This window comes from Vidua macroura, chromosome 1, assembly GCF_024509145.1.
Source record: "Vidua macroura isolate BioBank_ID:100142 chromosome 1, ASM2450914v1, whole genome shotgun sequence".
Lineage (NCBI taxonomy): Eukaryota > Metazoa > Chordata > Aves > Passeriformes > Viduidae > Vidua > Vidua macroura.
The window spans coordinates 364179-389084 of NC_071571.1; the positions used below are offsets into that span (position 1 = coordinate 364179).

At 55.0% G+C, this 24906-nt stretch overlaps 1 protein-coding gene across 2 annotated transcripts in view; it reads right to left on the minus strand.

Annotated features, from left to right (window-relative positions):
* AGAP3 (ArfGAP with GTPase domain, ankyrin repeat and PH domain 3) overlaps nt 1-24906 on the minus strand; it is a 107869-nt gene that overhangs the window by 13437 nt on the left and 69526 nt on the right. For both annotated transcript variants that reach the window (XM_053985080.1, XM_053985072.1), the window contains exons 11-13: nt 21159-21327; nt 5546-5719; nt 851-1012 (exon numbers count right to left, since the gene is read on the minus strand). In XM_053985080.1, the coding sequence (XP_053841055.1) occupies nt 851-1012; nt 5546-5719; nt 21159-21327 (505 nt within the window). The remainder of the gene's footprint in view (nt 1-850; nt 1013-5545; nt 5720-21158; nt 21328-24906) is intronic.

Here is a 24906-nt window from a genome sequence, read left to right on the forward strand (position 1 = left end):
TGGAGCAAGGTGCCAGGACAGCTGCAGCATCTTCAGGTACAGACTAATATTTCCTGGTTTGTTTTGCAGCAACTGTTAGCTTCAAACACTTGTACTGCACCCTCCTCCCCTCTGAATTACATCTTTACTTTGGTTCACGACAGAAGCTTATTGAGTGCTGTGGGACAGGATGACCAAGAATAAAGTCAAATCTTACTTTTCCAGCAGCTATCACAGATGCAGGCTTTGGAGAACATGGCTGCCAGGCTCATCTCTACCTGGACAAATTTGATGTCTTTTCCCAGCACAATGCTTCCCTATGCCTTGTAGCCTCCCTGTCAAGCTTTGGGTCTCTCTTCAGCAACCACAGACACCAGAATTTCTCAACACAAAACCCATCAGTACTCTGAACATTGGGAAAGCAATGTACATGCCTTCAGCTGGTCCCCTGAAGTAGATCAGCTTTTCCAAAAGACCTTTGGCTTGAGGCAGGCGCCCAGCACAGGTCTTCTAAATTATGAAAGTCTGCCCAATTTACAAGTCAATGGAATTAGGTCCTTGTGGTGGAAAGTGTCTGAGAGCACACCTTAACCATATGGTGTACTCTCAGGTCTGCTACTGCAGTTAGCAATTGTAATTACCAGTGACTGTCTGAGCACACACAGGCATGATGGTGGTTCTGCAGGGCACGTGGGAAATGGAGGGAAAGGCAGATCAGAGAGGCTGGTAGCCCTTTCCTGCCTCAGCCCAAGCTGCTTGGACAAGGAGTGCTCTGAGCCCTGCATGAGAAGCACTCCAAGCCCCAGGCACCCAGAGAGCACCACAGGACCCCCTGAGCAGCAGAGCGGCCCCCCAGGCAAACCCTTCCTACCTTCTGCTGCCGTGCTGGGGCCATCAAGCCGAGTTGTCCCTGTGCTCTTTTTCCTGCGATGCTTTTTCCTGTTGGCATGTGGTGACGGAGGCGGCTCCAGCTTTGGGCTGGCAGCACTGGAAATGTTTGGGCTGGAGCTGAGGGAGTCGGCAGTACCGTTAGCTGGGGACAAAAATAAGGCAAGTCATGTACATGGGACAGACAGTCTCCTCTTCCCAGAGACACTGAAGTGCTCTGGAGCCAGCCCCGGTACTTGGCTGGCTCGACCCACACGACCCCATGAGACAGGGCAGGACCTGCCCAGCTCCACGGCACAGGGCCACTCCCACACCCACTCCAGCTCAGGGCTGGCAGTTCCATGGGCAGTCAGGCTGGACCCGCCCTGCACTGGGATCCACACAGAATGATCACACAGGGACACGTGCAGCAGCACCTCCGGAGCAGCCCAAGGTCCCATCCCCAAATGTGTGTTCCTGGGGAAGCAGTTCTCTCACAGGGCAGTGTCCCCACAGGGCTGGACAGGTGTTTTGGGAAGGGACAGGCCCAGAAGGTGATCTGGCTCTCTGGGGCAGACCCAGGATCTGCAGAGCCTCTGCAGAAGCGCTGCCCTCCCAGCACTGCTCTGCCAGACGAGGTGACTGGGGTTGCCACACTCAGGAACCTGAGCATGATGGGCTCAATAGGCTTCCGATACGGAGCTGAAGAAGCTGCATCCCCAGCAGCAACGCACCAAATTTATCCTCAATCATACTGTTCCTTACAATTAATAGCAGAATTAGAAACAATCAGGGAGCTGCCTAATTACTGTCAATTAGAGTGCGCTAATCAAGCTCCGATCACACACACACACGCTGCCGCTGCACTCACCATTAAATGTCAAATTTCATTAGAGACCAGCAACAAAATCAAAAGCCTGACATTCAATTTCAGCAGCACACACAGCGCAGGCTTCCAATCAGCATAAAAATGCAGACTCCGGGGAAGGCAACGAGGCGCAGGAGTCCTCGCTGCACTGTTAACCCTCTCCTAAATCCACTCCTGCCTCTCCAGTGTCCACCCACCCCCAGGGCATAGATGGCAGCTCCATGCCCAGGACCTCTGCCCCAGGCAGCTTGCTGTCCTCTCTGCCACAGTCCAGTGTCTCCCATCAAGTCCTGACTTCCCATTTCCATGTTCTGTGGCACCTGGAGTTAAGAAAGGAATCACAGCATTGCACGAGGGTGGCAGCTCCAGCAGTGGGATGGCAGGGACCTGCCGAGCCTTTCTCCCACCCCAGCCTGTCCTCTGCTCCCTTGGTTCATCCTGGCTTGGTCAGACTGGTTTTTGGGGCTTGGTCAGTCTCAACAAACACCAAAAGTGGGGTGGAGAGAGGCACAGAGGGTCAGAGGCCCCAGGCAGGGATCGAGGTTCCGCTGTGTCCCCCTCATATAGCTGAGAGCGGCTGCAGCATGGGAGCTCTCCCAGCTCTGGTTTCTCCTGCACTGACACACATCAGTAGGGTGTTTCTGCTGCTATTTATCCATGGGGAAATAGCTCACCCTTGACAATTAAAAGAGATAATTCTAATAAAATCAGACTCCAGTTTTCTAAATATAAATTACTGATCCTGCTACAGGACTGTGCTTAGAGCAGGTGTGAAGCACCATCAGCTCCTAGCCATATGTCACAGGGGACCTGAACTTTCTCATCAGTGGCTACACGTCGTGCCTCCATCCTTCCTCTGCTGCCCACCTGCTCACCACGATGCTCCCTGGGCCAAATCCCACACCTCTGGCACCCTGCCCCACTCCAGGCTCAGCGAGAGGGGTTGCACATTTCTGCACTCCCCCTCCTGTGGCCAGCTGTGAGCCCGGCAACTCCTGAGGGATCATCACCCACATCCCTGCTCTTACTGCCTAGCAGCCAGCACCAGAGCTGGGGATTTGCAGGGCCCCCGTGGGATGGGGACAGGATGGCAATGGGGTGGGGGCAGCACATGGAACACACTCTCTGTTAGATCAGCCATTGCTCACTCTCTCCTTCCCCAGTAGGACAACTGAACCCCTCTGACCCCCCAAGGACTTCCAGAGCCCCAGCTCACCAAGGGAACGTTTCACAGGCACACTGGGACCTCCTGGGCCCTTCTCCAAACCAGTCAGCCTTAGGAGGGACCCTGGAACCCCACAGGTGCTGCAGAGCTCCCGCATAAGGGACAGATATAGAATGTGCTGGAGCATGTTTATATGACTGTCTGGCCCCATCCCATTGCTCTTCCATGTACTCTCCAGGGCACAACCAGAGTAGACAGCCTGTCCCCTGGAGCTGGGATGGCAGCCTACAGCCTCGCTATGTGCCCAAAATCAGCTCTGAGCACAGGAAAATTCCTCACCTGCCCTGCCATGCAGAACTGGAAACACAGCAGAGAGCCTGGCCCCTGGCAGAGCTGGGGCTCAGGGGTGGTGCAGCCTCACTCAGCTCAGCTCCTCGATGGAGGGGTGGTTGTGCTGCTCAGCTCAGCACGCCCTGCCATGTGGAAAGCGCTGCCCCCCAGAAAATGCCCCCTCCCTCAGGACGCTGAGAATCCACTTCTGTCAGCTGTGGCTGTGGGGGACACAGAGCAGGGATGCAGTCCTGGGAACTGCCTGGGGCCCCCGGGCAAGTGGCCCATGCTGTGCTGTGGGCCCTCCAGAACAGCTGGCCCCGCGGCCAGTCTGGGGAGCACTAACACAGGGCTCGGGGTCCAGCACAGGGCTCGGGACCTTAGAGTGGGTGAGCAGCAGGACAACGGTGAGCACTGAGATGACATCTCATTCCTCCACGTCACTGGCAGGAGCAGCAGCACAGAATCACAGAATGGTTTGGGTGGGAAGGGACCAAAGCTCACCCAATCCCACCCCCTGCCATGGCAGGGGCACCTTCCACCCCAGACTGCTCCAAGCCCTGTTCAACCTGACCTTGGACACTGCCAGGGATGGGGTTACCACAGCTGCTCTAGGCATCCTGCTGCCTCACCACCCTCTCAATAAAACATCTCTTCTTTATATCTAGTCTAAACTCACCCACTTTTAGTTTAAAAACATTATTCCTTTTCCTGCTGCAACCGACCATGCAGATCAGCTCTCATTTGAGTCTTCAGTGACTGCACATAGAAGAGGCAGACTGGTCCAGGTGCTGTGAGCATGGACAGCTCCTCCAGGGACAGAAACAGAAGGACAGGGAGCAGAAGGATGGATGGACAGGGGGCAGGACAGGGGACAGAGGGATGGGGGCAGAAGGACAGGGGGCAGAGGGATGGGGGCAGAAGGGCAAGGGACAGAGGGATGGGGACACGGGCTGGCTTGCTCTCTGTGCCACCCAGGGAAGGGAAGGGCAGGGCAGAGAAACACACAGCATGGCCACACCAGCCCCCAGCTCCGCAGAGGGGCTGCTGGGAGGAAGGATGAGACCTGCCACGGCAGCTCCTGGGGCAGGAGGGAACTGGGGCAAGGAGCTGCTCTCCAGAGGGCTCATGTCACAAAACCGATCCGTGCCAAGGCACGTGCCCCGCGCAGTGCTGCACGAGGGCATCGGAGCTGCTGCTGAGCGCGCCGGGGCGCGGAGCTCCCGCTGCCGGTGCTCACGGCTCCCGCGGGCCGGGCAGGTGCCGCCTGCGGTGGGGACCCTCCCCAGCACGGCGAGGAGCAGACACACCCGTGTCCAGGCCCGCTCGCAATGCTCCCGCCGGCTGCCCCGCTGCCCCCGTGTCCGAGGCGAGGGGGCTGCGGCACATCCCCGCTCAGCGCTGCGCCCTTCCGCTCCCCTCGCCCGCGCTGCCCCATCAGCAGTAACAGTCTGATTAATTCGCTTCCAGCAGGGAGCTGATGGGGCCAATGATGGAGCCGCTGCATCAGGCGCGCTGAAATTGATAGTTTTTCACAGTTACAAATGAGGAGCCTCCTCAGCTGCAAATGGCGCCCGCACAGTCGGACTCCGGTAATGATCATAAAGAGGCTCCTTTAAACTGCGAAAGCCCCTGGGAGCGGGCGGGGGGGCGGCTGCCGCGCTAATGAGAACTACAAGGGGCGAGCAGGCATGGAAATGGCTCCTCCACTCTTGATGTGCATTTAACTGCTTTTTTAGTGCGGCGGCAGAGCCAGGAACGAAGGAGTGATGAATGCAGCACAAAAGCATTTATTTTCCAATTCGGCAAAGTGGCTACGTTGGGAAATGTATGAATTATTTTAATTCACTCAACTGTCCTGAAACATCACTGAGAGCGAGTGAGCGTGGGGGGAGGGGGTGGGCCGTGCTCAGTGTGTGCTCCAGAGACAGGAATCACTCCTATTCCTTCAGCTGCCCCGAAATCTGGGAGATGGGGATGCCAGTAAGATGCAGTTATGGGGGAAAGCAGTGGTACATACCCCAGTACCCCAGCACACAGAGCTCAGAGCAAGGTCAGAGCAGAGGGCTCGGAGCCATCCTGCTGCAGAGCAGCGTCCCTTGGCTGGAGCTTCTCCACGCCTTGCAGGACAGCTTCTTCCCTGGCTGGGACACTGCCAGCTGACCCTCACTAAGGGGGACAGCCCCAGCGAGGCCCAGAGGCTGTCTGTGTCTGACACTCATGAGCAGACTCTGGGCTCACAACCACAGGGCAGAGCTCAGGACTGCCCCGCTGCTGAAATGAGCTCCCCTACCTGCTGCAGCTGAGGGGAGAAGGCCAGAAGAAGGGCTACTCACAGGGGTTGGGGCAACTGCCGGGGATAGCCACAGCCTCGTTCCACTGGTCTGCACTGGAGACAGAGTAGGAGCGCTGGTGCATTCCGTCTGGCTTGGAGCTGAAGCCCACGAGGTTGATGCCACTGATGGAGCGCTCGGAGTGCAGGGAGGTGCTGCTGGTTGAGTGGGGAGCACCTGCAAGAGAGACGAACGAAGCACGGGCTGACTGCTGCCGGGAAGCACGGTGGCAGCAGGAAAAGCTGTCCCATACCTGATGTCACACTCCTCGGGTGGCTCCACATGAGGACAGGCTCTCCGTGGCTCTCCTCTCCCAAGGGGTGCTTGTGCATCACCCCAGAGGTGCTGACAGAAGAGCCCAGCACACCCCATTTCCCAGAGGGAGCCCCAGCTTTGTGGGTTGCAGTGCAGCACCCCAGGATGCACAGCTGGGGATTCTGGCACACAGCTTCCCCACAGCTGGAGTTTACAGTCATGATTTTCACTACAGCCTCTGGCCCCTGGGCAAACCCAAACCCACCCCACAACAAGCACACCCACTTTCATCTCTCAACTTCACTTTCTTGGGTGTCCCTGGCAAGAAATCCAGCCATGCTGGGGACACTGGGAGAGAGCGTGAAATGACATGGAGGGTGTCAAAAAAACAAGCAGGGGAACAGATGTCTGTAAGGCAGAGATGGCAGGTGGAAGCTTCTTTTTTCACTAGGTCAAAACTGCTGTGGCTGAGCCCAGAAACCTGAACCCCCAAGAGAGGAGTGATTTTGGGACTAGAGACTGTCACAGAGGACAAGTGATACAAAATGAGTCACGTGTTTCTGGATTATAGGAATACCCAAAATGTCCAGAATAGCAAACAAAATGGTTCTGGCAGGGAGCACACCCCCTCCCATTCAGTCTGCAGGCAATCTGCCACAGAGGACAGTGGCCCGAGGGATCCCACTGCACCTGCCCACCACCAGCCCTCTCCCTCGCTCCCCTCAGGCCATTCTGCTCCAGCCACTGCAGAGCAAGTGCTCTGGGAGCTCAGGGGTGAGAGAAGGGGCCCTGTCCCTACTACAGAGCTACATCTCCTTCCCTGCCCAGAGGCACAGACACTGAGCTGGGACTCTCACTGCAGCCCACCTGGCCATGGCCCAGGGCAGGGCCACAGAACAGCTCCAGATGCTGTACAGCCACAGCTCCAGCCCTGCAGTCATGGTGAAGCTGGGCTGTGAGGAGCTGAGCCATTGGTCCCATGGGACTAGTACAAGTGAGAGCCTTCCACGGAAGCAAATGAGCAACACCTGTGGAAGTAGGTCCTCAGTGGGAGCTGCTACAGCCAGGACAGCTCACCTGTCTTCCTGTGGGAAACCACATTCACTTGGCTCTCATGGATCCCAGCACGGCTGAGGTGGAAGGGAGCTCTGGCATCATCCTGTACAGCCTGGCTCAAGCAGGCCCCCCAGAGCCAGTGGCCCTGGACTGTTTCTGATGAGTCTGGAGCATCTCTAAGGAGAGAGATGGCATAACCTCCCTGGGCAACCTATCCCTGTGCTGCGCCACCCTCTACAAAGAGCAGAGCCCCACAAAACCCCACGTGAAGCCCCAGAGCTCATACATAAATGTATGTTTCTGTCCTTGTTGTTTCCATGAAAACCCAAGTGTTGCTATTTAGATGTGCCCAAGCATTGCCAGGGCTGCCGAGTGTCTGACAGGACAGCTCAAGAGTCCAATTCCCCCTCCAAAGGCAAGTGCTGAAAGCAGGGGTGATGAGGCCACCAGCCCTGCACCAGGCATGGCTGCCACCCATCGTCACCACCACCACCACTATCATCACCATCATCATCATCACCACCACTCCTTCATCACCAGCATGGCATGTACCTCCCACCCTCCTTTTGCCTGTACTCATCCTGGACCAAAATGCCCTTTCCCTGCAGGGTTGTGCAGGGATCCCCTGCGAGCCCTGCCTGCAGATCCCACGTGCCAGCAGTGCTGATGGAGGGCTTGCTGGGCACGGCTGCTGCAGCCCGGGCTGCCAGGACCCCGCACCCCAAACTGCCAGGCCCTGGTGGCCTGAGCCCTGTGCTCCCACGGGCCTGACCCCAAGTTGCCAGGACCTTCCTCGCAGAGCCCCACCACGTCGCCTGCCTGCAGCCCGGCTGCTGCATGTTCCCCCTCCCTCCCCTTGTTCAGCGCCACAGAAACACGTGTACAACCATGACACTGACTTTGCCTCTAATTAGCCCTTAATTTACAAGACACACTCGGAAGGGTAATTAGCTGGCGCTCCGCTCCTGACTGCTGCATCCATCTCCTCTCTGCCTCCTCGTGGGAGGGAGCCTGCTGCTGCTGAAGCAGGGACAACGCTGCTCTCCTGGGACTGGGATGAGCTTGGTCCTGGGAATGGTGCTGCTGGGCTGGGCTGGGCTGGGCTGGGCCAGAACAGGACGGGACAGGACAGGATGGGATGGGATGCTCAGAGCTCAGTGTCTGCCAGCACCAAGCCCCAAGTGCCCCCAGCCCTGGTTACGGCCACAGCCATGGAGCAGAGGAAGGTGAAGAAGGGAGAGAAGAAACAGAGGGCCTGGGAGAAGCTCCTCCTGCAGAGGAGAAAGTCCTGCAGGACCCTAAGGAGTGCAGATCTGACCCCTGCTCCCTCACCCAGCCAGGCCGGGAGCCCCAGGCCACCAGGATATGCCCTTTCATCACACTTCTGAGGAGCAGCACAGGTTGCCACGAATGCCAGTGTTTCATCAAAGAAGGAACAGCTTCCATCAGCCTCTGCAGCCCCTCCAAGCTCCCTGCACCTCCCTCCAGCTGCCCGGAGTCACCCAGCTGTGGGGGAACTCCCTCAGCCCAGCCACTTGCTCGCTCACAGACCTTGTGCTGTGCAACTCCAGCTTCTCCAAGGAAGCTGCTGGGTGGCCCCAGCAAGGCCAGAGGTCTCAGGAATTGCATCCCTTTGGTGACACCTTGGCAGCTGCTGGGTATGTTCCCTGTCAATCGGGTAAGTGACAGGTGACATGTAAATACTGCCTGCCTCTGGGCCAAGACCTGCTGACAGTTCCCCAAGTCCCTCTCCCAGTCAGTTTCCTCAAGCCCCCCAAAAGAGACTCACATGGCTCCCTGATGCCTTTTCAGTACAGCCCAACTGATGATGTGGCACTGGATGGAACATTACCTAAAACCAGAATGGCCTTTTCCCAGGCATGACATGTGGCAGCCCGGGTGCTTCAGGGAACACCTGGATCAGAGCAAACTGGGAATTCCTCGTTAAGGTGTGCCTGCCCAGGGAACAGGATAAAGGGGAATTAGCCAAAAGTGCCCCACCAGAGTCAGGAAGGAGATAATTTGCAGTCACTTGAGGATCTTTTTAGGGTCTCTTTAATATTTTCAAGAGCAATTTGGCAAAATAAAACACAGAGTCTGGTGAAATTTCCTGGCGACATTATGCTGGGTGCTGCTACCAGGCCCTTACAGTGTGGAGGAAACCAATTTTTGCAAAGGGAATGGGCTATGCTGAATTTTAAAGAGGCACCAGCTGGAGAGCACTTTTGGGCTTCCCCTGGGTTTATGGCCAAGTACAGGACAGGTCTTTCCTCTGGAGTGCCAGGCCCTGCTGCCTCACAGGCAGAGTGATGCTGCTGCACCATGGTGCAGAGGAAACTGCCAGCATGTGGCTCAAGATGGTGTTGGAGGTGCTCCAGGATGGGTGAGGACACCCCAGCATGGAGCAAACCTTGTTTTCTCTGGTACTGCAGAGGCCAACAGCACAGGGCAGATTAATGCTATTAACTGTCTGCCAAATGGTGTCCCAAGGAGTCATCAGTCACTGCCCCTCAACCACTTGTTGCCAACTTGTCATCATTTATTCCAAATAGAAACCAGGATTATTGTGAGTCACCCCAGCGTACTGGCTCCCCAGAGCCTGGCTGGAGCCCACAGCTGAACACGGCTCAAAGCCTCCCCAAAAGCTACGGCTACTCAGGACCCTGAGCTGGACTGAACAAAGCACCAGCTAGTGGAAAACCTCCACTCCCAGAAACCAAGTGGTTCTTGGAGGGAGGTGAGAGCCAAGGAGCCTGGTAGAGCTGCCTGCCTGTGAAAACCCTGCTGGGGAGGACATAACTCAGCCCCCATGTCAATGAGCAAGCAGCTGCCATGGCAGGAAGGTGGCTGTCCTGGGAGCCCCTGTGGCTGCTGTTCCCAGAGCCACCTGTGCCCCAGAGCCGGTCCAGAGCCAGGAGTCTCTGTCTGGTTTGGTTTCTAAACAAAGCACTGCATGCTGTTACCTGGACATTGCTGGGTCCTTCCTCCTGAACAACTTCCATGAGTCCAAAACACACGGGCTGGCTCCTACCAAGCAGGAGCCCCAGGATGCAGACGTGTTGTTTGAAAGACATCACCCTCTGTGCTCTCCTTGGGAGCTGGCCACCGTGCTGAGCACCCATGCAGCTCCCAGGCATGGCAGGGCACATTCTGGGATGACAGACAGACAGACAGGTGTTCTTCCCAGCTCTGCCAACACTGAACGTCTGTGTGGATCACTGATCCAAACTGGGCGACTGAGGATTCCCAGCCCAGCTCCGTAGCAGGGCCATCAGGATCTGCCAGCTTGCACACAGCAGGAGCCATTGCCTTGCACTGGGCCTCACAGATGCTCTGACACAGGGAATCTCCCTCCTCTCTCAGTGCTGCCCTTGCAGAGCATGGTTTTGGACATCTGCACATGCTAAGTAACTAAGTGACACCCCACCTCCTACCACAGCTGACTCATGGTGGGTACAAACCATCAGGACAAAAAACTCTGCATGGTGCCAGTGTCTCTGGGACAAGTAAGAGCCTGGGCTGGCTGTGGCAGGATGGGGAGGGCTGGCCATGACCCTTCCCATTCCCCAGCCAAAGCTCCAGGACACACAGGATGAGCCAATGCTTCTCCAGCCAACACATCAATTCACCTCTGGTTTAGAGGCAACTGACCCCCCGTTCAGCCTTACAGGGCCCAACAGACTGGAGAAGCCTGGGAATGGGCACCTCAGTGATGCTGCCCCCAAACCCTGCACTGAGAGCACCCCGCCTGCCCGGGCACTGCAGGCAGCTGCAGCTTCTCTCTCTGTCTCTAGCCTGAGCTCTGCTGCACCAAGTCCCCACACAGAGCCCAGGCTGCCAGCTGAGGCACCCCACGCCCACCACGGAGCAGCTCCGTGGCCAGGGAAGGTGAGCTCTGCAAGGAAGAGGCAGATTTGTGAAGAGCAATGGCAGCCCTGGAGCCAGGGAGTGGCCAGAGGAGCCCCCGGACTGCCCAAGCTTTGCTGCACAGCACAAAGTCACATCACAGGTCTGCCCCTCTGTCACTCCTGCCTGAACAGTGACAGATCTGTCAGAAAATCTGATCCTGACTTGAATATTGCTGGTGCCAGAGAGATCACAGTGATGGTGGGTAAGTGGTTCCAGTGGTTAATTGCCTTCACTGCTGAAATCTGGGCCTTATTTCTGGTCTGAGTTGTGTTCCTTCTGCCACTGTCACTGGATCCTGGCACATTTTATCTGATAAAGAGCTCTCTCACCAAATTTCTGTTCCTATACAGGTATTTACAGGTGGTGTTGAAATTATCTCTTAACTTTTTCTCCAATAAGTAAAATATATTGAGCTCATCGAAGCTTCCTACAAGGCGATTCTGAGAGCAGTTCCTCGTTTTTACAGCCTTTCCTGTCCATCATTTTTAGTCTCATCCTGTGGACACATAAATCCATTAACCTGAGCTCTGTGGAAGTCCCCTCCACCTCAAAACTGACTGTTACCATCCACATATGAAAAAGACCTTGACCACATCTTCTACAATTCCTGAATTAAATAATTCAGCCTTGCTGATTCCAACATGTCCACATCTCCTACCTGCTGTTTAATTTGCTGCCTAATTACAGCTGGAATATGAAGAATTCATCATTCTGTGCTGAGATACATCATCTTGCTTCTTCCCAAACACCAAAACAAGTGTTCATTGAACATTTTGCTTTTTTTCCTTATTAACCATTCTATTATTCCCATACAGTAATGAAAGAATGCTGGGGTTAGGATTCATTAGTTCCTAATACACTTGAAAAAAACCCTTTCACTATCTGTAACTCTACTGGTTCCTATTCTGTATCCCCTCGTGCAGCCATGGCAGTTCAGGCTCCTGTGGCAGCCAAGGTGGAAGGTGAGCTGGGAAATGAGCTCCTGGTACTGGATCCATCACTTTTATTTGTATGTTATGTGGAAACTCCATGGAACACATAATAGTTGAGGATTAGAGACTTGGTGAAATACATGAGCACTGACTGTTCTCATGACTCTCAGGCTGAACAACTGTCACAGGGTGACACTGCCACCTAAGCAGTGGCCCACGCAGCACTGGGCAAAGATGAGTCTTGGCATGGCATGGTGGTGAAGGACACCACGCTGCACATCCACACCAGGCTGCGGAGACTGAGACAGAGAGAGCGCCAGGGAGGACACGGGAGCTGCCCTGTGCTCAGCACCCGGAGCAGGAACTGAGACACAGGAGTTGAGTTTTTGCCAAGTAAAGCGGCTGTGAGAGCAATGAAAGACAGGTTTTCCTCTGGGAGAAGGGAACAGAAGTGAAGTGACAGACTTGTGCAGATGTCCCCAAAATGGGAAGCTCTCCATGGGGCAGGCAGTGTTAGTGTCCCCATCAGCTGGGACACCCTGTCCCCACAGAGGAAGAGACAGGGGGATCTCCCCAGCAGTCGTGCTGCGCTGGTGCTCTCACTTCATCACTGAATTTGTTCCTAAATTCCTCATCAACACCATTTGTCAAACGTTGTTTAACTTCCTCCCTAGATATGGTGGGCACGGAGCGTGATCCGGGGCAGTGTGAGGCCGCCAGGCTCCCCCGTGAGCCCGGAGCAAATGGTGACACAGCCCTTTGTGTGGCTGCAGCCACAGTGAATGTGGAAAGGCAAGGAGGTGGAACACTTCCCATAAAGCCAGGAGGGTCACTTCGAAGGCTGCTCACAATTAATCACTCCTGGCGGATGCTGGGCCGGGAGCGCTGGCACGGGAATGGCAGCGGGAGCCGCCGCCGCTGCAGCCGGCTGTGCCGGGCCACACCAGTGCCACAGCCTCCAACGGGCTGCAGCTTCCACTCCTGCTCAGCGCTTGCCCATTCCTGTATCATGTTGCTGTTCATTTTATCACCTTTCAGACACACACAGATACAGCTGCACAAACCACAGCAGCACCATGCAGCCAGCTCCCTCTGCCCGCTCCTGCCCTTTCTCACTGTTGGGACAGAGAACAAACAGTTCACATCTCCTCTCCACCAAGACTGACATATTTTTAAGCAGTACAACCTTCTTTTTAACTTTCTAGTATCTGGAAAAATATTCTTTAAAAACTCCTAATTATGCTTCACTTTTATTTTTCCTGTTTAAATTCCTTCTCCCAAAAGATCTGGCATGTAATTGCTTCCAGCTTGGTGAAATTGGCTCAGACACATTTTTGTGTGCATGTGTCTGTGCATATGTTTAATTTCTGATCTGAGTGTTACTCTGCCTGAACACCAGCACAGTACAGCCAAGTTACCTTTATGTAAGGCACTACTGAATTTAGTTTGGTGAATTTAGTTTGACTGAAGTGGGGGTAGCAGTGGTGTTCTCCTTGGGAGCTGCTCTGCTGTTTGGAACCAGCACTCAGAAAGTCCACAGAAGCTTTAATGCAACTTCATAAGGTCCCTCTGTGACTTTTTTACATTAGTATGATTTACTCTCCAACACATTACAAAGAATTATCTCAGAGAACCAAGGCGCTGCGAATGAGCAGCAGAAGCGGATGAAGGAGGCAGGGTCGGTGTTCCAGATTGCTCTCTTGGTCTGTTACTGTGAAGAGAGGTCCCTGCAGGAACCTGGAACAAGCTGCAGGAAATCTGCAAGTAACACAGTCTAAAACACAACCCAGAACAGATCTCTGAGATCCCTGTGGTGGTGGTGGGAGATGGGACAGGCAGCACCGACATGGATCCCTGTCTGCGTGTAGATGGAGCAGGAACCTGGCTCTGAGACAGAACTGCAGGAGGGAAGGGAGCACAGCCAGAACTTTCTGGGCTTGCTGAGGAGTGTGGAGCTGGACCAGCACTGCAGTGGCTGATGAAGAACAGCCCCTGCCCCCAGCTCCCAAGTGCACCTGGGAAAGGGCCATGTGGGGATGCTGGAATTGCTGTATTTTCCTGCATAACTCCAGCTTCTAAAGCCATTCACTCATACAAGGCTTTATCCACCCCTGCCTGCTTTGTCCACAGAGGCTGCTTGGTGCGCAGCAGCACAACCTCCTGGGCTGCATAAACTCCAGGGGATGGAGCAAGCCCTGCTCTCTTTGGGTAACAGGATGGCTCTGCCCCTTGCCTGCTAGTAATGAGCTTTTCCACGTTCCTCTGGGACAGCTCCCTGTGCAGCAGCACAGTGCAGACCCAGGCACAGGCCCTGTGTGCTGATGGCACAGGCAGGTCCAGACGGACTCACCACTGGAGCCCCTGCCTGCAGTCAGGGATGAGGTGGGGCTGTGTGACAGCAAAGAATAGGACTTTGTGGCCTGTAACAGGTCACTCCCTGGCCCCTCTCCCTCCTGCAGCACAAACCCGGCTTGTAAGGATGAGAAAGCTTGGTTTGCTGGAGAAGGCTCCCAGTCCACCTTGGAGAGCACGGGCCACACCTCCAGCCCAGCCCTCCCTGGCAGCATCAGACAAGTTATTTACACTGAGATTTTCACAGGTGGCCACTAATTATGCCCTTGTAGCTTTTCCAGGTGCCCCATGCAAGGAACCTGAGCCAGATGTTCCAGAATTCAGGATGCTGAGAGCCGCAGCCCCCAGGCCTGGCTATCTGCCCCATGACCACCTGGGTGCCCGTGCCTCCCTGGCTGCCCTGTGCCCACCTGGTTGCCCTGGACACCTTGGCCAGCCCTGGGCAGGGCTCTGATCACCATGGCACTCTGCTGCCTTGTGCTTCTCCCTCCCTGCTCCTCTCCTCCTTCCCTTCTCCAAGGCCCTTTCCCTGCTTAGCCCTGCACTGCACGGCTCCTTAGTGATCTGGTAAGGAATATCAACTCCCAGTAATTATCTCTAATTAGGGTTAGTGATTATACTGTTGGGTAGGAGAAAATCAGTCTCTGCTTTTCCACTGGGGAGGGCAAGCAGGAAGAGCTGGGGTGTGGACGGGGAAGCACCAGCAGCTCCCTTCGTGCTCCCATCCCCTCCGTGAACCTCTCCCTGCCTGCACAGCTCTGCAGCTGCCTGTTCCAAGAGCAGGAGCCAGTTTGACCCAGCAGAATCTTGGCCCTCCAGCCTTCTGTCCAGCACTAGAACCAGGCACCAAGGCCTGCTGGTCCTGTCCTGCCTCCTGTCATCCCACCCGGCTGCAGCCACGCTCCTCCTCTTCCCATGGAGTCCTGACAATTTCTAGTTTCCACCCAACGTTTCCTTGTGCAAAACTTCCACTAGTTTCCTTGTGCAAAACTTTAAACCAACAGCTCAAGCCTCACATTTGGATTCATCCTCCACCTTCAGACATGCAGATAAACATTCGTAAGAGGTGACTGTATGACTGTAATGGTGAATGTATAATATTTATAATATACATATGAATTTGCAGTATTTTATACATGATTCATGATGCAAAATATTAATTACAGATCAATTTTAGTAAATCTCTCATCTCAGCTTCATCTTCAGACTACAAACAACCCTTTAACATATTATTGGGAAGGGCAGAAGTCCCACATGGAGGAACAGACAGACCCTCACCCTCTTCCTTTCAGCTCAGCATCCCCATGTCTGAGTTACAGGATCCCAGTCTGGCTTGGGTCGCAAGTGACCTCAAGGATCATTCACTTCCAGCCCCTGCCCTGGCCCTTGGCTGAACACAGTGACTAACATTGGACTTTTACAGTCAGACTCTACAGAAAGCCAAGTGAGCAAGCCGAAATCCCAGCTGGAGGGAGGGAGGGAGGGAGGGCGTGTCCCCACAGCTGGCACCACGGAACCAGCTGTGCATGGGCACTGCCCCCACCCCGGCCCCAGGCAGTCCCTCAGGCTGAGGGGAGGCACTGGGGGCCCTGCTCTGGCTTTCACTCTGCTGCCCTGCTCCCAGGGAGCACAACAAAGAGCACGGCAGGCAGGATCCTGCCGCCGGGCAGAACACACCAAGCCGCACGGAGCCACTCGCTGTGCATGGAACACAGCAGCCACAGGACCACGGGCCAGTCCCAGGGACACCAGAATCCATCCAGCTTTCCCTGCCAAGTGTGGAGCGCAGGTGTAACTCGGGATGTTCCTGGACACATGCCAGGGCAGGGGGACCCGAGCTGCTGGTGAGGGGGGGAAGCAAAAGCAACTTTGTTTCAGAAGTCAGACCTGAGCTTTCCCTCCTGAGTGTCCATTTCCATTCATTTGTAAGAGATTAATGACCCTGCTCTGACCTGAAGAATCTGTTGTGCAGCTACAACCAGGAGAAAGGCAGGAGATGATCCAGCAGCCTCCTGTCTGCCATGACCCGCACCACCCTGCTCTCACTGCTCTTCTTCCCTCAATGTCATTGTCCCCCACGGCGAGCAGCGGTGTGCCAGGGAAACAGGTTTTCCCTTTTCTTTGTTAATTCTTCCCTCATTACATTTGAAATTCCACAATCAGTGTGCACTGTAATTGTCGAATTTGATGCTAATGATTAATGAATTAAACATGGATCCATCAATTAGTCCTCGGAGAATAATTCTGCATAAAGCAGCGGATAATGTAATTACAGTAACAAAGATAATGAGATGTTAACATCGACGGAGCCCGACGTGACATGATCACAGCAGGCTCAGCAACCCCGGCCTGGGGGAGCCAATCCCTCACTCTGCAGAGGAAGAGCATCGGGGGGCACGGGCCTGGCAGGGGGGCCCTGCCAGCGCGGCGCTCCCCGGCACCAGCACCGGCACCGTGCTCGGCACCCGCCTGCCTTGCGCAAATGCTCCCGGCCACCCGCTCCAGAAGCCACAACAGAGCTGTCAGGCGTCAGCAGGAGCCCAGAGAGGATCCCAAGCTGCCTGGAGACCCAGCACCATCCATCCCCTGCCATCCCGACGTTTGCAGCGGCACAGGCTCCCTGCCAGCTCCGCACCCGGCACAGAGGCCCAGGGACGGGCACGCTGCCACACTGTGCACCGACGGCTCCCTGGCCTGTGCTGGCAGCACACAGAACTCGGCCCAGGGACAGCTGGACCCTCGTCACCTCAGAGCAAGGGAGTATCAACCAAGCCCTGCATCCCAAGCAGTGCCTCCCACCACCACACACTCTGGAAAACGCTCTCCCTGGAGGAGATGCAGCAGTGATGCTGCAGGAGCAGGAGGAGGAAAAGCACTCACACTGGCACAGGCCCCAACACACGTGTCAGACCACGCAAATTGTTCCTTGGGCTGAAGGGAACTGGCCAGCAGCAGTCCCCACCCAAAACCATCCAGAGCTCAAGCTCACAACTCCGTGCTCAGTTGAACTGGCCTGTCTTGCTCAACCTCACCTGCACTGAGGACATGGCTGCCGCCTGCTCTCCAGCACCACTCAGCAGCACATCCCACGGGAGACTCATGGTCCTCAGCAAGCTGGGAATGCCCTATGAGCCCCCCAGAGTAGAGCAGAACTTTCCCCTTTAGCCTGCTCCCTTCACTGTAGTGCTCCGGCTCCCCCCCGTTTGTTTCCTTCAGTGCCATCTCTGCTGCAGGGAACACCTCCAATCACTGCCTACAACCACAACCACCTCAGCATTGCTGCAGCCTCTTCCTGCACTTCTCTTCACTTCCCACTCCAGGCTTCCTAGTGCTCAGCTCTCGGCAGCCTCTGCCATCACGGAGCTGCAGAGCCGCTGCTGTGCTCCCTGCGTGGCTGCGCTCTGTGCCACGTAGGAACTGTCACAGGTGTCACTGACCACGGGTCCAGCACCTCCCTGTCCGGCTCCCCTTTGCCAACACTCTGGAGCAGGTCCCTACAAACCTCTGTGAAGCAAGAACCCAGGGCTCATCTGGGCTGAGGCCAGGCTCTTGTACTGACTGACACTGTCTCTTGTGCCACCAGCTTTCCTCCCTCGCTGAAGTCCCTTTTCATCCCACCTGCACTTTGATTCGAGCTGCCCTCGTTCCTTGAGCCAGAAACACGTGACGCAGCACAGCATGAGGCCAGGTGAACTGAGGAACCATGGCAAGGATGCACCTGGGGGGCTGTGAGGGAGAGGGGAAGAGAAGACACATTCCAGCAGGAAGAGGAGCAACAGGGATTTGAAGGAGACACCTGACCCAGCATTACCACACCTCTAGTGAATACCTGCCTTCAGGCCACAGCACCTGTGAGCTCTGGCAGGAGATCTGCTCATCCCTTTCCTTCCCTCTCAAGCCCAACCATTGTAGTCCCATCCCCTGCCATTGGCAAGGACACGTTCTACTGGACCAGGCTGCTCCAAGACCTGTCCAAACTGGCCCTGGACACTTCCAGTGATGGGGCAGCCACAGCTTCTCTGACCAACCAGTGCCAGGACCTCACCACCCTCACATGGAAGAACTTCCTAATATCTAATCTAAACCTCCCCTACTTCAGTATAACATCATTCCCCCTTGTCCCATCACTCCAGGCCCTTTTCCAAGCTCCCTCTCCAGCTTCCAGGACACTGGAAGGGCTCTAAGGTCTTCCCTGGAGCCTTCTCTTCTCCAGGTTAACACCTCCAGCTCTCTCAGCCCATCTCTGTAGGAGAGGGCTCCAGCCCTTGGAGCATCTCCATGGCCTTCTCTAGACATCTTCTCTAGGTTAGATGAGAACTCATCTAACCCAAAATAAAACCAAGCTTAACTACAGTAAAGTTGCCTTCTTGAATGGTTTAAATACTGGGGTACAGAGCCCCTACTGGTTTCACAAACACAAGTTCCTTCCTCATTCCTAATGTATTTAGCTTGAAGCTGTCTATACCTGCTTTGGAGTTATTCCGAATCCTCACCAGAGCACTGCACTCATGTATTTCATCCACATACAGGGCAAGATGAGACTTCATTTTTTTCTTCTTCTCCCCTCTATGTCCTTGGTCTTTGCTCACCCCAGGTAAGGACTGTACAGTGGACATCAGCCAGCACACTCACTCACCTTTGCAGAGTTCAGGTCACAGAGGAACCACAGACACTTGCCCTGAACTCTAACCACTGGCCACCTGGTTTTGCCCAGAGCCTCCTGGGGCAAGACAGCAAATCCCTCACATCTCCAAAGTTTGTGTCCTCTGAAGATTAACTCGTGACTGACAAAGAACTGCGAACTTTGAAGTGTTTCTTCTCCTGTTCCCAAAATATGTGTCAGATGGGAGATGTCGAGTGGATCCAGTAACAGTCTCATCCACAATCCCAAAGGCGGCAAAACTGTGAAGTCACTGCTAATTTGAAGCCAGGCAGATTCTCCATCAACCCTAAATCCAGCTCTGGGCATTGCACAGGGATAAGAGAGTCTGTGTCTCACCAGTGCACTTGGTGACTGCATCCACTGCTATTGTGCTTGGAAGCATCAGAGAGAGATTAAAAAATTCCTCAGAAAAGCCTTTACTGATTGTGCACCAGAGAAAAGCATTTCTGACACTGCAGCCACAGCCTGAGCCAAGACAGGACATACACCTGTGTGTAAAGCTGCCGTCCTGGTGCTGAGCCCTGCGTGCACAGCTGCTCTGGGCAGCCCACAGCACTGCTCTGCTCGAGGGCCCAGGGCAGACGGATCCCAAAGGGGATCCCAACAGGGGATCCCAAAGCCACAGACCCTACATGGCAGGGTCTCACCCCTGCACACACACACCCAGCAACACCCCCAAGCTGGACTAAAGCACATCTCGTGAACAGAAAACTGGTCTCATTCTAAAGGCTCAGGCAGTGCTAAGTCCAACTGCTCTCCAGGTAAACTATTCCAACATTCATTTCCCCCCTGCTGGGAAACTGCATCTCCTCTCCCCTGTAAACTGCTCTAGCTCCAGCCCCCATGCATTGTGCCTGCTCCAGCTCCATGGCCAGGACTGCAGGGGCACTCTCACGCCGTCCTCACTCCTCGGCACTGCTTTTCCAGTATCAGTAACCCAGGTACATCCCAACCCACTCCTGCGAGCCCAGCAGGCCTGAGAGGGCTGCTGGAAGTAGGATACGGTGCTAGGTGAGCAGCTGGTTTGACAGCAGCACAAGCTCCTCTGTGGTTTGAATCCTTCCCGCAGCTCTGATACCTCTGCTAAGTCAGAGCTCAGACAAGGCACCTCTGACATGCAGGCAGAGACATGTCCCTGTCCAGAATAAGGAACTGTCCCCATGCTGGGGAATGCCAAGTGTGGCTGGTGGTTGGTGAAAGAGCATCAGTGCACAGGGGAGAGCCAAGGCAAGGAACAGGCAGAGCTGCACAGCCCCGGTCAGAACTGACAGTTTGTCCACTTCTGACTTGTCAAGAAGTTTGGGATTGGGAGGGCTCATGATGTCCTCCTTGGCACCATGTGAGCAGTGATGTTACTGTGCCCCATTCCCTGTCCGTGTCTGTGTGTGTGTGTGTGTGTGTGTGTGTGTGATGCCAAGGACTCCAGCAGCTCCTGACACTCACCCCAGCTGCATCCCACCTCCCCTCAGCCCTGGGACACTCTGAACCACTGCGCTGACAGCATCCAACCATGGGGCAGAGCTGGGACACAGAGCAGGAATGAACAAGATGGGGATGTGTCACCCTAGCTCACCCTCAGTACTGGATTTGGAAGGATTTCTGTGACCAGCAGCACTACCAGCACTCCCTCAGCATCCCAAACAGAGCCCTTTCCATAACCTGTGCACCACACTGTGCCAACAGCCAGCTGGGAAGAAGGCAGGTGGGAGCTGCCCACCCTGGCCAAGGACAGCAGCCCCAAGGATGCAGTAAAGGCTCCGGGAAATGTGAGCAGGATGGTGCCAGGCTCCACAGTTCCCCCTGGCAGGGTGCAAACCTCCCATGGCAGCAGCAGCAAGGAGGAGCATGGCAGGAACTCTGTGAGAGGAGAGTGTGACAGGAACTCTGTGAGAGGCCAGAGGGGCAGCCAGCCTCCTAGTCTCACCTCACCACACCCTGGGCAGCTCTTCAGTGTGCACACAGAGTGATGATCCCAAACCAGATCTTCACCATTTCTCCAGGGAAAGGTAAGGAGGAAAGAGGGTCCCAAAACCAGAAAGAAACAGAACACAACTTGTCAGCAAACAAGAGCCTTGGGATTTCCTCTGGTTTAGGGAGCAGCAGCTTCCATCATGCGTAGCAGCTCACCAGCCTCAACACTCTCCTCAATGTGGGGAAATTCCTCAGGGGTTCACACTGGCAGTTAAACCCTTTGACGTTCTCCTGTCCTGGACACCAACCAGCACAAAATTCTAAGAGATTACCTCTTACCTGTAAAATCCTAAGAGGATTACCCAGGGAGCTTACCTGGGACCTGCACAGAAATGCTAACGCCCACCAAAGGGACTCCCCGAGGGTGGTGAAAACACACTTGAGAAGGGGCTCTGTTATCAGCTCAGCAAAGCCAAGGGCTGCTGAGGCATTGTGGAGGGATGGCTGCTGGCTCTGTGCCACCCACAGTAGCTCCTACCTGTGCCTCCTGCCAGCTGCGAGCTGCTCCGCTCCTTGGCCAGCCCGTTGGCCTTGGGGCTGGCGCCGGGCGCTGCCGCCGCCGTGGCCCTGGGGAGCCGCTTGCCCGGGACCTTCACCGTAGTTCTCAGCAGATCGATCTCCTTCCCATGGACGTTCTGCATGTAGTCCTGGAGCAGAGGCAGAAGGGTGGAGGATCAGCCCTGACCCAGCCAAACACGCTCAGCTCCCCCATCCTCAGAACCAGCACCAAGCCCTGTCGGATGCCAGGACAAGCCCCGGCTGGGGCTCAGAGACCAGATGGAGCCAAAGGGCACACAGGTGGCCAGCACTTCCTCCTCCCTGTCATCCCTTGTTTAATCTCAGCACTCAACTGCAACAGCATGTGATATGGATATCATATCATATCATATCATATCATAATATAGCATAAGCAATGGGATACCTAAAAATTCCCTCTCAGGTCACAGCTGGGATAAGAGAAACCCAAAACAACAGAACTCAGCTCATTCACCTGCAGAGCTTCCTGTTATACAAAACTTGGTGTTTCTGGTAGACAATTGTCTTCTGGTAGACAATTCATTACACAACCAAAAGCCCATGTGCAGATTGTAACTATCACTCTGCTCTGTCTTCCAAGAGCTTTCAGCTTTCAGTCAGAATGAGGGTGCAGACTCCCAGTCTCTCCTGACATTGTGTCTCTTCCTGTGCCTCCCACCCTCCCTGCCCTGTGGGGCACTGTGGTTCTGCCTCAGCCCTCTCTGATGTGGCCAGCTCCTCCTTGGGCTTGTGCCCTCAGAAGGGGAAGGCCCAACCAACGTTACAGGGGGGAACTGTTGGTCAGATCCTGAGGGAGCAGGGACCAACACTAGAGCTCAAGGCTCTGGGAGGAACAGGAAGCTGGGGACACCAACCCTGGGTCCCTCTGATGCCATCAGGAGAGGAGCCACAGCCGTCCAGGGAGAGCTTTTGGCTGCTGCGGGGCACTTGGGTTTACTCCAGTTCACAAGGAGGTCACCAAAAAGATTAACTCAGAGATGGTGGCCATCTGCTTCCACATCCAAGAAGACAAAGACATAAACAAGCTCCATTTAAGAGCAACAATCCTCCCATCCTGGACCCAAAAGCAGGTGACAGGGGCTGCACAGGCCATGCTCTGTGCTCTCAGGTAGCTATTTGCAAGGGTCACAGTCTCCCCACAGCACCTTCACAGCTTGGTGTGAACTCCTCTGTTCCCACTGACCCCCATGCAGACATCCTACCCTCACAGCACACCGGGGCACGGGGCAGCACCCCTCCATGCTCCCAGGGCCGGGCAGCCTGGCCTCACACCTCGGCGCTCCCCATCCCGTACCCTGGGTGACTCTGGCACCACCAGCCCAAGCAAAAACACACCGAGCTGCTCCCAGCTGGGTGCAGACCTGGTGACAGCCCTGGGCAGGGACCCTCAGAGGGGCTGGAGGATTTTCCCTCACTCAGCACAACTGCTGCGGTCGCCGGCTGCCTGCCGGAGCGAGCGGTCACTGCCGCTCGGCTTTTATTACCTACCATAAAACAGCAATTTCTTCCCAAGCCTCCTCGCTAATTACCCAGCCAGTTCTCTCATTTCATTTTATTACTGGAATTAACAACGAGTTCAAAGCGTGGAAAGCTATTAAGATGTGTGATTAAGCCACATTCAATTAGTTTCTACAAACAATTTAATTGATGTTGCAGATAGAATTAACAGAAGGTGATTGTGTGAATGGCTCCACTGGCTGCAAAATGGGAGCTGCTTCCCTGGCTCTGTGCAGCGCGGCCGGCGAGCCTGGGCTCAGCCACGCACCTTCCCAGCAGCAGAATTCTCTCCAAGGCTTTGGGGAAGTGATGGGAAACTGCACCAGGCTCTTCACACAACTTGTTCTTCTCCTTTCACTGAACACATTTACAGAAAGGTAGAAATAGAGATGTAACAAGGAAAGCCCTGCTGAATCCAGGGATCAGGCCCCAGCACTCCTGCCTCCATTTCCAGGCATCCTGCTTGTTCCTGAAATGACCGACTGCTCCGGTGCAGAGGGGGCACCTCAGGGCAGGAACCCACCAGTGCCCCACAGTTCCCAAGGATGAGTCCAGGCTGCTGGTCAAGGCAGATTTGCTTCCATCAGGAAAGCAATTCCAGGACCAGGGCCAGCTCACCAGCATGTGTTTTGCCAACCTGTGATTGAAAACCCGGAGTTTACGCCTGACTCCTGTTGAAGAAACTTTCAAGTTGGGCTGGAGTTACCACGATCCAGATCCAGAAAAAAGCTGAGTGATGAACTCCCAGAAACAGATGAAGAGCTCCACCACGAAGCTTTGGTTGGTAAAATCAGCACTGCCAGAGCCAGGTCCTGACCTCCATCCAATGGGGCATGGACACACCTGGCCAGATGTGCACTGGCAGAGAAATAAATTGGGGCTGCTGATCTCTGAGGTCCTGACACCCACCCCAAGAGGGACAGGGAAAGAATGTAACAGAGATGGAAGAGAAGACAAGCCAGGAACTGCCCTGACTCATGCCAAGGAACAACCACTGGGAACACAAAAATGCTCTGGGGCATTGAACATCCTGATGGACAGAGAAGACTCTCTTCCTGCAAGGCTCAGTCTGCTCTCAGGGACCCCTTTGCTGCATCCAGAATTCCGCCATCCCCCAGACACACGGCAGCACAGGCAGGGAAGAAGCTGGGACTTCCCATCCCATGGCAAGAACTGGATGCTGCACATCCCCTTGGCTGACACTCCTGGTTTGTTCTAGCCCACAGCTCCCCCCACCCCGTGCCAGCCAGCCTGGGATCTGCTGCCACACTGAAGTGATTGAAGAGCACGTGCCCATCCTCGGGAGCACAGGTTTGCTCCATCCCCAACGTGCTCTGCTTGCATCATCCTGTGAAAGGACATGGGATCTTTGCCTCAGGCCACAGCGTACAAATCCATCACAGCACCTCCTGACTCACTCTGGAAGATGGGGAGGAGCAGATACAATGGGACATCCTCCTCTGGATTACCTCTTCCTCCTGCCTGTCCCTCCATCTATCCCTTCCAAGCAGGCTGTACAGCAGGTACCAGAGGGAAAGGGAGGCAGAGAGGCTTTCAGAACCCACCATCACGCTGCCAAAACTGCAGTGTGCAATGGGACACGATGGGTGCCAGGGTCCTTTCCCCAGCTCCTAGGCAGGCGATGCCACAGGGCAGCACACAGAACCAGCCTTGTGGCAGACAGGCTGGGCAGCCCCATGCTCTGTGCCCATGTAATCCACCCCCGCTGTAGGTAAACACATCCAGCAATACAACTCCTATCTCAGGTGCAAGGTTCAGAGCTCCTCGTGGAAACTGGGCAGGAGAGGCCCAGCTGGCATCACCCTCAGCAATGGGCTGTGGATCACCAGTGGCACCAGCTGGAAGCAAACCAGATTTTTTCCCAGGGCAACGCAGTAATGAAATGAAACACTGAAGTGCAGGAAGGAAAGCAAGTGGCATCAATCTCGATCACCCCCTGAGGAAGGAATGGTGGAAAAAGGAAAGAAACCTGGTGTGTGGCAGCAGCAGTATCTGACAGTAGCTAAACAACAGCCCAGAAATTGCTCTCCCTCCACAGCTGATGGTAATAGCACGGTAATTTCCATGGTGGAAATGTGATAAGCCCATACACATAGGTGCACAGGTGAGTACACACACAGAGATGGTAGCAGCAGCCACTCCCTCCTGGTTTGGTGATCTGAAGACCAAAA